The 13,025-nt window shown below is 38.9% G+C and overlaps 1 protein-coding gene across 1 annotated transcript in view; it reads right to left on the reverse strand.

Annotated features, from left to right (window-relative positions):
- lrrc7 (leucine rich repeat containing 7) overlaps positions 1-13,025 on the reverse strand; it is a 53,876-nt gene that overhangs the window by 24,263 nt on the left and 16,588 nt on the right. The window contains exons 2-11 of the mRNA XM_029500187.1: positions 9,548-9,750; positions 6,377-6,494; positions 5,878-5,956; positions 4,938-5,027; positions 4,298-4,354; positions 3,464-3,527; positions 2,847-2,921; positions 2,577-2,721; positions 1,917-1,989; positions 1,671-1,688 (exon numbers count right to left, since the gene is read on the reverse strand). Coding sequence (XP_029356047.1) covers positions 1,671-1,688; positions 1,917-1,989; positions 2,577-2,721; positions 2,847-2,921; positions 3,464-3,527; positions 4,298-4,354; positions 4,938-5,027; positions 5,878-5,956; positions 6,377-6,494; positions 9,548-9,750 — 922 coding nt within the window. The remainder of the gene's footprint in view (positions 1-1,670; positions 1,689-1,916; positions 1,990-2,576; positions 2,722-2,846; positions 2,922-3,463; positions 3,528-4,297; positions 4,355-4,937; positions 5,028-5,877; positions 5,957-6,376; positions 6,495-9,547; positions 9,751-13,025) is intronic.

Below are 13,025 nucleotides of genomic sequence, written 5' to 3' on the forward strand. Positions count from 1 at the left end.
AATTGAGTTTTCAAACTGTATTATAATTTATTTTATTTATTTATCTTTTTGTTTTATAATAATAATAATAACTTATAATAACCAGAGACGACAGTGATGAAGTCCAACTGGTTGGTTTCCCAAATGCATGTTTGGTTAACAGCTACACCTCTGCTTAATTGCAGCACACAATCTTGGAAGTCTCATTCGCAGTCCCAAACAGGGCCAGTAAAAATATCAGCTAGGTGAGCAAAACAAAAAAAAGAAGAAGAAGAAGAAGGAGAAAAAAAAAACAAACCCCAGACAACTACAGATCTCTGCTGTGCTGCAGTTTAAAACATCTTCCAACAACAAGGAACACTGGCACAGTAACTGACACATACAGTAATATAGAAAGGGAGTGGAGAAGCTTTCCACAGATACACAGCTAGCTACCTGGTCTCCATGGAAAGGATACGGTCACACATTACATGGCTATTATTATATAGCCAGGCTCTCAGAAGACTGAAAGTAAAACATGCCACTTGACTTTCTGTTTGGTCTAAAAGTAACTGACTGAAAACTACATGTCCAATAAAGGCTCACATATTATCAGCTCTATGTTCATGTTTTCATTATACATATGTAGTATGCTCCTCCACTGACACGTCTAAATAGAAATACACTGTAGTATCGGTTGAGGAACAGGCGGGCTACATCGATGCATCTTTCAGCATTATGACAAAATAACCTCTTTTAGACTGTAGAAATCTGCAATGAAGAATCAGACGGGGAAAAAGGGATCACATCCATCATTATAAAAGCAACACTTAAAAGAACCAATGAGTAAAGAAAAGGATCTTTCATGGCATCATAAGACGGGAAATCAGGGATCTACAGTACTACTTATTGAGGCTAAAATCTGGGGCTTGTTCAGGAAGACAAAATGTTTGTGCAGCGTTCAGATACAAATACATTGCTAAGAGCTTTTAGCGTTTGTTTATTTCACATCGATGTGAAACAGCATCTGTAATCCATCACAGATTATCTGATTTGTGTTCCCAACAACAAATAAGAATTTAAATTATTCTTAATCTTAGCTAATGTTTCTGTTACAGTGGCCTTTGTGTGGATTGACTGTCCCCCAAAATCTATCAACTTCAGGCAGACCAGCTCGACTTATTTACAGCCTGCAACATTAGCAGCATTTTATGTTCATAAACATTTTTTCTCTGTTTTCAATACAGAGATTAAATTTGATGAATTAATAAATCAATGAAAATTTGAATTTGTTTCTTTTGAAGATATTTTTGATAAAAAAAAAATCTAAATTTTTTTCAAAGGAACTAATTTTATTACTGTGATAGAAACAGGACTGTGAGGGATTGTAATAACAATGACTGTAATTAAATTACTCTAATCTTTTTACATGCAATCATTGTAGCATGACCAGGTTTATCAAATTTAATTTTAACATTATGTCCAAATATTGAAAAGTTTTGGAGGCCAACAGGAAAAACAAGGATAAACATGACAATTTCATGCCTGAAAACTGAAACAAAGTTTATGTTTGCATGTAATTTGTATGAAACAAGATGATTCCCACATTTACTGCATGTGGTAGCAAGCTTGGATGTTTGTATCTGTAACGCAGTTGAACATCTCTCTGTCTCTGAACGCGCCCCTGGATCCAGGAGGCTAATGTTACTCACCCTTGCTTGGGCTTCGCACTAATGCCACAGCAACGCAGCAAACACAACACACAAAACCCCCCAAACATCAGCCAGCAGAACAACACAGCAACTAACAGCAATAAACAAGTAAACAACAACCCACCAAATATAAACAGTCACTTACTAAAAACAAAAGTCTACAAGGCTTCATGAATCCATTTGCCATGTGTGCGCGCGCATGTATGTGTGTGCATTGCTGTGTACATTTGTGAGCGTGTTTCTTACCTCCCAATTGTGTTGGGCAGTGATGTCAGCTGGTTGTCATCTACCTTCAGTGTTGTCAGCTTCTTCAACATTCCTACACAAAATGCAAACACCGAAACACAAATTCACATTCACACGCATACACAAGCTTGCAAAGTTGTTTTCTCTGGATATTTCAGCCAACGCTGAAGATATATTCCTTTAACACAGAGCTGCAGTGTTGTCACAAACCGATACAAAATCCTTCAATGAGTCAATCGGTTGCTCTAACAACCATGCTCCTTTATTACCATGAACACTATAGTTAATTCCAGTTCCACATACAGCATCCTGCTGCCATAAATATTCCCCAGTGCACATTAATATGCACATTAATCAGTGGCTTCCTAAGCTAAAGGCAGGAGATGAGGTAGAGGAGTTAGAAATAGTTTCTTTTCCTGAGAAAAATATGTAGAATACTTTAATGTGCTTTTCAATTATTTGTGCTATGTTGGTCTTTTGCAGCTTTTCCCGTTATCACATGGGATTTGGCCACACAGTACGACCGCAGTCATCTGCTGCCGTACATCCAATCAGGAATTAAATGGGTGAGGCTCTATGCTGCTTTGATAAAGCCTCATAAACTTGGGAAAAGCCTACAAATGTGTGTGTGTGTGTGTGTGTGTGTGTGTGTGTGTATACCTATAGAGTCAGGGAGGTGCTGAAGCATATTGGAGGATAGTAGCAGGTCTTCTAACGCCTCACAGCCTGAAATTTCAGTGTCCAATGTCTCAATTCGATTCTTTGCTAAGTCCAAATATCGCAACTGACGAAGCTTCCCTATCGACTGGTGTAGGGGGAGGAGAGAGAAAGGAGAGAGAAAGGAGAGAGACCAATGAATGATTGAGAAAAAGACACATGAAAAAAGAAAAGTGTTATTTCAAGTGCTGCTTTTTCACTATGTGTTCTTACCCCTGGTATGGACTGAAGAGAGTTGTTGTCCAGCCACAGCTCTTTCAAGTTGTGGATTTGTTCCAACACCTCTGGCTAACGTGTGAAACAGAGGAAAATGTTGCAGCTTACACTGATCATACAAGAGATTCACATGTATATTATCTGAAAACATGCCTTTCATTTAACAGGAAAACGGACAACACTAACGCTGTGAACATGCTTAGATCCAAAACTGTGCTTTATTGCATCCAGAGATTTCCCACTTTGATTTTAGTGTTGGCAGAGTGGGTGAGACTGGCATTCCCTCCTTAATTTCTTTCTGTTGGCAAGAAGCAAACCATACAGCCAACTCAATCCTATCATAGTTGACTTCCTGCCTGACCCTGATATCATATTCTGTCATCATCTAGCCAGCCCTCTCTTCCTCCTCCATGTCTTCAGATGAGTCACCCTACATCGCACTGGGTCTTCAAATATGAACTTTGAAGGAGGAGTCCCCTGAGCATCCGACTCTGCTTTTTCTGTTTGTTTCTTTATGAATAACAATGTGAAATCTGGTAAATGCACACATGATAACTAACACTGACTTTCTAATGCACAGTGACTGTGGCAATGTGTATGATAATAACTCTCACCAGGTCAGAGAATTCATTGCTACCCAGATCCAACCTCTCCAACTGTGTCAGTCTGTGGATGGACCTGAGAGGAAAGGATGCAGCCTGATAACTACAAATGTTAAACATAAAAATCTTACAGTTTTATCTACCGCAGAGCCAACCTAAAGAGTGGAAGAATGAACACATTTAGCTGCTTAGGGGTTGTGATCTTTATTTCATCTCCATCACTCCTTTCCAGACTTTATATTTTGAACGCAGCCCTGTGCTATGCAGGTCACCTAAATACGTTGAAAGTTTTTGGAAAACCACAATTAGCTTTAATTTGGATGTGTCAAAATGCCTGATACCTGTTGATTCTGGAGTAATTCAACTGCCAGCACTTACTTTAAACCCAATTCACAGGGACAGCGTCTGGATTGTACACTGAGGGTCATTTAAACTAGACTGATTAACTTCTGTTTTCATGAGCTAATGCTAACTGCAATCTGTGTTATTCTCTAACCTGTAACCTTATCTTCAATACTGTTATAGAAGTGCCCTTCTTGGTGGACATGTAGACATGTTTGAAAACTGGTAACAAATTCAAATTCATTGCCGCAAACAAACAAACAAACAAACAAACAAAAAAAAATTTAAAACCCCCACGGTTCTGACAGGCTCCATCAGGATTCAAGATCGCCTGCCAGGGATAAATACAGTTTTAATCTGGATATCGGTGAAGGCAAGGCTACACTCTGTCATAACAAAAAGCATCTGTGTGTGTATGGGCGAGTTTTTGTGTTGTAATTTTCTTTATTTCAGATACATCAGCATGCACAAACACCCACTGACAAATATGGTGCTTTGTCTTACTTTGGCATGGTTTTCAGGTGGTTCTCTCGCAGCTCAAGGATCCGTAGTTTGGAGAGCCTGAAAAACAGAAGCCACAAACCACAAAAATTTATCTTGCTATACTAATTTTCCATTATAACGCACTTTATAATAACAAATGTCATTTGAAAAGTCACGGAGGGTGATAAACAGAAAAAAATGTGTAAAAACAACCCAAGTTAATTAGTTAACATGAAAAAATTACTTGGTAGTATTGGAGGTGCTCACCAGCTTGGAAACGTTTTAGTTTAATAGAATCTGCTGATTTCTGTTGACCTGATTTCATATGATTTATATGATTTTATAATTAAAAAATTGTCAAATTGGCCCAACCACTTTTTGAAAACATATACAATCAATGAATTGAAAAATCATCTAATAAAGGGTGAACAAATAAATGGGAGAGTGAAGAAAATGAATAATTTTTTAGTATCCCTAATGAATGGGTGCGGACATATTGTTTCACAAAACTTTCCCAAAATTTAGTAGTACGGAATATAAAGGTTAATAAACCTGAATGTGTTCTGAAAAAGTTTCCTCCACACAGGAGGCACTGAATCTACACCATCACAAAGAACAGCATGTTCAACACAATAACGGACATAATGATGGATCAACTTACCTGCCAAAGTTAGCCGGCAGATACTCCAGGAAGGCATCATTTAAGAAGAGCTGGGTCAGATTCAGGAGCTGTGTAAAACCATCTGGGAGTCTGGAAGAGAAAGAAAGAAAGAAAGAAAGAGAGGAAGTGATAATGAAAGGAAAAAAAAAAAGAAATAAAGTAAAAAATCAAAAGTGTGTCTTTGGCGGGACTGGGTGGAATAAAACTGGAGACACGGTAGATTCCCATAATCATCCCTGCAGAAACAGTTAGCCGCTGTTAGCCTGCAGATGATCCTTGTCTTACACACACACAAACACACACAGTCTGCAGTACACTGTGTGGTTAAACTTCATGGGTATTACACTGCCAATAAGAAAACACGACTAACGTTACACCTGATGCTTCAGCAGTTTCACAGCAGAAAAACAAACACCAGCACGTAACTGTAGTACTGTTGTTATCTAATGTATTCCACTGGAGATCAGGCCACCTGATGTGCAGTGCGTGTGCTAGTTTAGGGTCAGCTCTAATAAAATATTTAGGTCCTCTGTGGTGCTACGAACACATGAAATGGAATATGTAAAAGCGACAGAAAAGAACAGTGGTGTTTTCTTGACACTAAATTGTGTTAGAGAAAACGAAAACAGCCAAAGATCTAATTGTTTGGAAAATACACCTAATCCTATTTATACCTGATAACCAACCCGAACCCGTTACATCATGGATGAATTCAAGTTCACAGAAACTGCTTGATAACCCAGTGCTATTAACCAGATATGCATGTTTCTGAAACTCTGCTTTATTTGTGCTTCTTTGTTAAAAAAAAAAAAAAAAAAAAAAGATTTAAATGAGCCGATTTCTTAAATGGCCTCTGTATCATTATTATTATTATTTTTTTGTGAGTCAACCCTGCAGTGATATTAATGACTTGTTATTGCTGAATGTGTTAGAGTCTTACTTGGTGATAGGATTAACACTGGCCTCCACCACAGACAGACCTTTACAGCATTTTATATTGTCAGGAAACTCCTGAATACCTGTTAGAAAGACACAGGGGGGAGGAAATTAGATGTGGCCGGGCAACATGAGGATGAAATTAAAGCTGAAAGAATTAGGTGATTAATCGATCAGTCAAGCCATAGAACAAGAATATGAAACAATTTTCAAAACCAAATGTTGCTGAAACACTTCATTTGTGAGAGTATTGTGATTATGAGGTGTAATCCTCAGGCTTTCTAAATTCTGAAAGAAAACTCAAAAAGCATTGACCTTGTTTCCTTACCCGCTCGGCTCCATACACTATATCTGGCTGATTCAAATTTTATGCATAAAGAGATAATTATCTTTTCTAATATATCTGCCATTGAAATCAGCAGCTGAGGAGGCCAGTACATTTGCAGTGGACTTATTTTTTCGCCAAGTTAATTCTAGTTGGACTCCTTAGACTCCATTTTTACCATTTTTACTGATGTCCAATTCTTTGAGGTTAACCAGACTGGCGATGGTGGTGGGCAGGTTGGAGAGGTCGTTATCAGGCATGCTCAGCTTCTTCAGGGCCTGGCAGTTGAACAGTTGCTATGGGAACACAGAGGGAAAACAAAAAGGGAATATTATAGTCTACCGGCAAATTCGCAAAGACCTTTAACTGAAAGGTACGATAGGAAATGGAGCAGTCCGCTGAAGGCAGGCACCACTTAATGGTGCGGAGAAGCTGTGACATTTTAGATGCCTTTTCCTATGAATAATGCAGAATTAATCTTCCCCATACAGTGGCCCCTAAGGACCAAACACATACGCATCCAGAGAAATGGCTCCTAAATTAGGAAAATACTACAAATGCCACAATATGTAGTAGAAGCGCAGGAAAAGTGCTGAGAATTCAGAAATGTTGTAAATATTAAGAGACACAAGAGAGGCACAAAAGAGGCAAACACAAAATTCAAGAGTTACATATTAGTTATTAAGTCCACAGCTACCAAACTGTTTGGAGAACTTTTCATTGAGACGTCACAGAAAACAGGAATAAACTCAAGGTCCACTTACTAGCTCTCATCAAAGCTCTCACCTACTGACTTTTGGAAATCCAATATCAAGATGAAACAATAACCTGTCCATGAATATTCACAAAAAGGCAGCATCCAATATTGATTAGTATTTGAATCGATATTTCATTTTTTAAGCATTCACATTCTCTTTACCTTACACACTTATTACTATCGACAGACTTTTTCTACGTGGTGTAAATATGCGCCAGTTCAACTTTGACAGTGATGTTTTTGAAAACTGGTTCACAATGGACATGACAGCAGTTGTGGCCAGGACATATGAGACTTTATTCTCATACTTTCAGTCCAATTGTAGCCCACTTTCCCAGTCATGGATTTCAGCATAAGCAAGGTGCTATGTCTATTTTGACTTTGAATCTTTTTTAAATAAATCGTAATTCAAAACCATCCTTGTACTCTAAAACAAAAGTACATAAATGCTTCATTGTCCAAACTATCACTGTCAGGTTTTATGGCTTAGTCCATAAAGGTCAGGACAAACAGGGTTGCATTACAAAAGTGCTCATTTCAACAATTTGCTGTTCCTCTACTTAATTACCTAATGCCTTACTTCTATTGTTCTCCTCGGAGAAACTCAGAGGGAAACATATTCAATAGACTGGGATCTCCTTAATGCAACACTTAACTCAACACAGGTGGAACATCTCCTGTAGAGCAGGTGTCACAATAACAATATGAATCACTTTTGGTGCCTTCTGAACAGATCAGCTAAATCACATCCTGAGTGTTACACAGCAGGTGGCCTGACATCTGCAGAGGATAAATGCCTGCCAGACAATATGAAAAAGCACAGTTTTTTTCTGTCAGCGTTTCCTCTGCTTGTCTTAACATTTATAACAGGTATAACGCTGCTTAAGAAAATTGTGACACACACACAGCAAGTGATATTATTTCCACGGTACTATCTGTGCTCAAGCTTGTGCGTTGCATGAAAGGCAATATGAATATTACATGCCAAGTGTTGCCCAGACTTCATCTGCTCGACGTAATTTAACCACAAAAATGTCAACTTTATGTTACACAAAACAACTAACTTTCTAATATTGTGTTTTCTCATAATCAAAACAAGCATATGCTCACTCACATTATTTCCCATGGGCACTTTAGAGTCCAAGTTCCCTCATTTGTATGTCTTACAATGAGGTGGATTTCAGACTAACATTTATAAAAAAACAACAACAACAACAACAACAAAAAACACAGGGGGCAAAGAGCTGAATAGAGCGAAACATGGGCAGAGCTGTTCTGTGCCCATAAGTAAGGATAGACCACTACACTTAAACACACAACCACTTTCATGCACTCAGACTTAGGGAGGTGTCAGGCCCACTTGCATGAGGGCCAATCACTGTGGCAGCCTAAACAGCTCTCATACAATCTTGACACACACATACATACCCAGGATCAAGGCTGAGCAGATTCTTTTTGACAGTTGAATGCATGTTTGGCCTGCCACTTACGCTGCCCTATTAGACTTCGCCTATTCATGGAGGCTATATATAGAAATCCAATTCACTGTGTCTGTCATTTAAACCAGGGCAGGATATCAATAAAATGAGACGCCCCTATTATAAACAGCACCTGTAATTCTCCTTGAAATATTGGAAGGGCATTTTGTCTCATCGCAGCCCACGCAGAGGTTCTCTGAAAGATTTGGACAGGCTGGGATGTTACACTGCAGACCTACTGTGGCCAGGATGATCCTGTCTCTCATTCCATGTTTTGTGTCACTTAGTGCTGTAATAATACATCTTCTTAAAACTAATCTAATCTAAAACTAAAACAATACAAACAGTCCTGCAATAAATCCTTTCATCACAAAAAGCTTGTCTTCTCACTGATATAGCTGGAGCTGGCAAAGTAACATAGGCACCTGTCAATTTTACAAGAAAATCTAACAGCACCAAAAACTCCATCCTCTGAAACGCCCAGTTAGATGAGATAATGGTGTTGATTACCAGACTCTTTAGACTCTGCTGGGTGGGGTACACCCTGGACAGGTCACCAGTCCATCACAGGGCCAGCACACAGAGACAGACAACCACTCACACTCAGACCTACAGACAATTTAGAGCCACCAGTTAACCCAAACATGATGTCTTTGGATGGTTGGAGGAAACCAGAGTACCTGGAGGAAATCGTGCAGGCACGGGGAGAACATGCAAACTCCACAAAGAAAGGACCCAGGCCAGTAACCGAACCAACAGCTTTCTTATTGTGGGCCATGTGCCGTGCTGCCCTGTCCCTTCATCATTTATAATAAAAGAATTTGTGTCTTATTATTATAGATAATAAGTACATGATTATATTGCATTGACCTTTAACCTGATATCACCTGAGGATTTTTGGTATTTTAAATTCACGATGACCTTGAAATTTGACCATTCTCCATCAAAATCTGAGTCACCATGTTCACAAAAGACGGGATGGAGAGACCTATCAATCACATGACACAGAGACTATGTCACGTGTCCAACAACCTGCTCACCTCATTACAAATGACGTCTAACAGGAAGTGTTAGAATACAGATGGGATGTAAAAGGTGTTTGGTCAAATGTTACCTTGGGTAGTTCCTCAATCTGGTTGGCATCTAGATAGAGCTCCTCCAAAGTTCTCTCGAAGCTGAAGATTTCTTTGGGCACCTGCTGCAGGCTGCAGTGGGAGTAGTCCAACACTGAGATCACTTCCTCTTCGCCACGGAAACAACGGCACGGCACCAGCCGGCCAATCAGCTTCCGCTTAGTGGTCATTTCCAGACACTGCACTGTAGAGTTAAGAAAAGGAGAAATGATAAGATTAATTTCAGGGGGTCTGCAACTCGTGCACATCAACAGCCGTATTATATATCCATCATGTGCTGCCAGTCTTTGATTCGTTTCATTGTATCTCTGGAGAGAGCCTTGTCGGTGCGATCACAAAAAGATAACAAAGGGTCTGAAATATTAAACCAGCATCAAATGTCTCTCTGCTTCAGATATTAATCATTAACCAAAATTCATATGTGTGGGATTTCCTGCGTTGGTTAGAAAAAACATTTTTGATCATGGCACAATTTTGACAGACTTCACTGTGTCTGATGAGGAATGAAATGAAGGGAAGCACAAGACAACAACAACAAAAAAAAAAAAAAAAAAAACTCCTGCTGCTGGTTCTGCTGCTGCAGCAAAAAAAAAAAAAAAAAAAAAAAAAAAAAAATGTGGAGGAAACTTTGTGAGAGTTATTCTGCCTGTGGTGGAACTGACAGTGTTTATATGACTCTGCAGACATCAGTGCTAAACTGACACTGATCTTCCCTATCAGCTCATCAGTGAAGCGCTATGGCTTGGCAAGCATCCCAATGACTGACTGGCAACCTGTCCATGGTGTATCCTGTCTCCTGCACATTTGGTTCTGGGATGAGCTCCAGAACCTCCACAACCCTGCAGATGTCATTGACTGAATAAATAAGCCTCGAATCCAAAACTTTCACCTTCAAATAATTAAGAAAGAACGTATCTCCTCTAACGATTTTTGCTGCCTGGTGCTTTTCTGAAGCCAAATGGTTAATGAGCAGTTACTGATTTACCTGATGCCTAGCCCCTTAATACTGCATTAATATGTCATTTAAAAAGTTGAAAACCTCAGAGTGGCAAATACTGCTTTGTCTTAGTTCCTTGTTTGCAGAAAAATCTTTATTGATTATCTGATACTACAATCTGGTCAACTAGCACCTCTTCGGCTTATGGTTAAAAACCAGGAGTAAGAATTTATTTAAAAATAGGCCTCAGAAATGTGACTCCATCCTTGAAGGAAGAGACAATGTAGGACCAACATTAGTTAGAGAGCCTCAAATGTCTGCGCCTTTTGCTGCAAGGCAGGTGTAAAACCCGGGGCAGATGGGTAATAGAGCCAACTCCCACCAACCAGCAGTTACCCAGCATACAACAGGCTGAGGTTCAACACTCTTTGTTACACATGCACGCATGCACACACTCTCTCTTTCTCTCTCTTCAACAACAAGCCAGAGCCATATAATTAGACTGAATCCTTTGTAATTTTGCGACAACATCACTCCATCACTCCATTACATGACTTCATTTGAAGAGCTAGCGGCTGAATGCCATAAGTGGGCTAACTACGGGTATTAAAATCATTAACTGGGGATTTAGCATTCAGCATTTCCATTTCAAACCCAAACACTTTCTACACTCAATCTACTGATAAATAAAATGTTTTAATGTTGGAGCCTCCAGACAGAACAAAGAGTGAATTTCAATTTATTGGACAGGGGTCTCAATTTCCTGTTTTATGCGGATGAGTTAAAGTCAGCTCTGATGAGGAGAGAAGAAATGGTGTACTATAAAAGGTGATGAAGAGTTAATGGGGGTATAAAGAGAAAGACAGGAGTTAAGGAGGAGAAAAGGGAGGGAAGAGATATAAATGAGGAGCAGAGAGCAAAAAGAGGAGCACCAGGAGGGTCAGAGATAAGACCCTCAGCTTTATCTGTCTGTAAGCACACATGTCCAGCTGCGCGGTGAGACCAGATGAATTTGGATGACAGAGAGAGTGATCCTGAGCATTGTGAGGACACTGTTATCTGCTCTATTTTGCTACAAGCCCAGTGAGATCTGATTAAAAAAAAAAAAAAAAAAAAAGTGCAGATCCTCCAGGATTGTTTATCTTAAAGGGTTGGCCCATTAAAATCAATATATCCTTATCCACAGTCACGGTCAATGCCAGTGTAATGAGGCGAACAGGGATGCACTGTTTGTCTACGATATGCGTACACACGCAGTTTCCATTGTGCACTCAGTTTGGACCGCTGCTTTCTGTTTCTCACGTTTGGAGGTGAAAGTAACACAGACGTTGTTTGAGTTGTGGGGAAATGGTGGGATTTTAAACGTAAGGATTATACAGTTTATACAAGCATTAAAAATCCCATGTCTTCATCTTTCCTTGCCAGCAGGGTGAACCCCAATTCAGAAACGAGACAGTGATACTGCACAAAGCCAAGCACTGAAACTACTGGAGGACCACGTGGTCAAATCCATCAATTTACTATCCTCGTATTCATAAGTGACAATTCACTAATATAAGCAAACATCTATTAAGTCTCAGTGACTAAGCTTGTGTGCACTTGTTCATTATCTCTTGAGTTTCTGTTTTTGACCTGAACTGTGAATACACATTATAGACAGGCGTTGAAGACCAAATTTAATTAAAAGCACTGAAAGGCAAATATAACCAGGAGCTCCTTTCATTTATTGAACGTCTATAAAATGTATTGTCCCCAGAAAAATGAATGATCAGTTATTACACAAACATTTTTGGATAAGTGGAGGAGGTAAAGTGTAAGTCTTTCTTTGAAAGCTCCAGATTTGGTAACATTTTTAACTACATTTTCTCTTATTGTCTACTGATTTTTGGAAGCTATGTAATTTGCTAATACTTGAGTGAGATGAGTTACAACATTCTAAGATATCTTTAAACCCCCAAAATATTTGTGTTTTTGTTTTTTTGTTTTTTTTTTTAGTTTTGCTAGATGTGCATCATTAAATGATGCAATGTTGTAGCGGAGCATTAAGAGCATCATTAAAGCGTCAGCATTTAGAAATAAATGAAACTGTTCTGACTGTTCCCTCTATATAATTAGCATCAATTTATCAGTTTCTTCCCAGGAAATGTCTCAAATGGCTGTGTGGAAAGAAATTGGGAATTTACAGACTTGAAAATGAATTTTAACACCTTTTCACTAAAGAAATATAAACACGTTATCAAATATATTACATGGTTCTTATATGGCACATCTTGATATTAAAGCAGTTCTCCTTAATAGCTGACTGACTGTTATAGTATTAAGAAACAGGAAACGATGTAAGGCACAACCCAAACCAAGTGGAATATTCAATAATATAGTATATAATGCATGGTAACACTAACAAAAGATTTGTATGACTTGTTTCATTTTCATGGACTTGGGTTTAGAGAGGACTATCCTCAAAAAACATATTGGTTTCGTACTTTGTCTTTAATATGGCTTTGGAGCTCAGAAAGAACTGC

Source organism: Echeneis naucrates, chromosome 4 (assembly GCF_900963305.1).
Source record: "Echeneis naucrates chromosome 4, fEcheNa1.1, whole genome shotgun sequence".
Classification (NCBI taxonomy): domain Eukaryota; kingdom Metazoa; phylum Chordata; class Actinopteri; order Carangiformes; family Echeneidae; genus Echeneis; species Echeneis naucrates.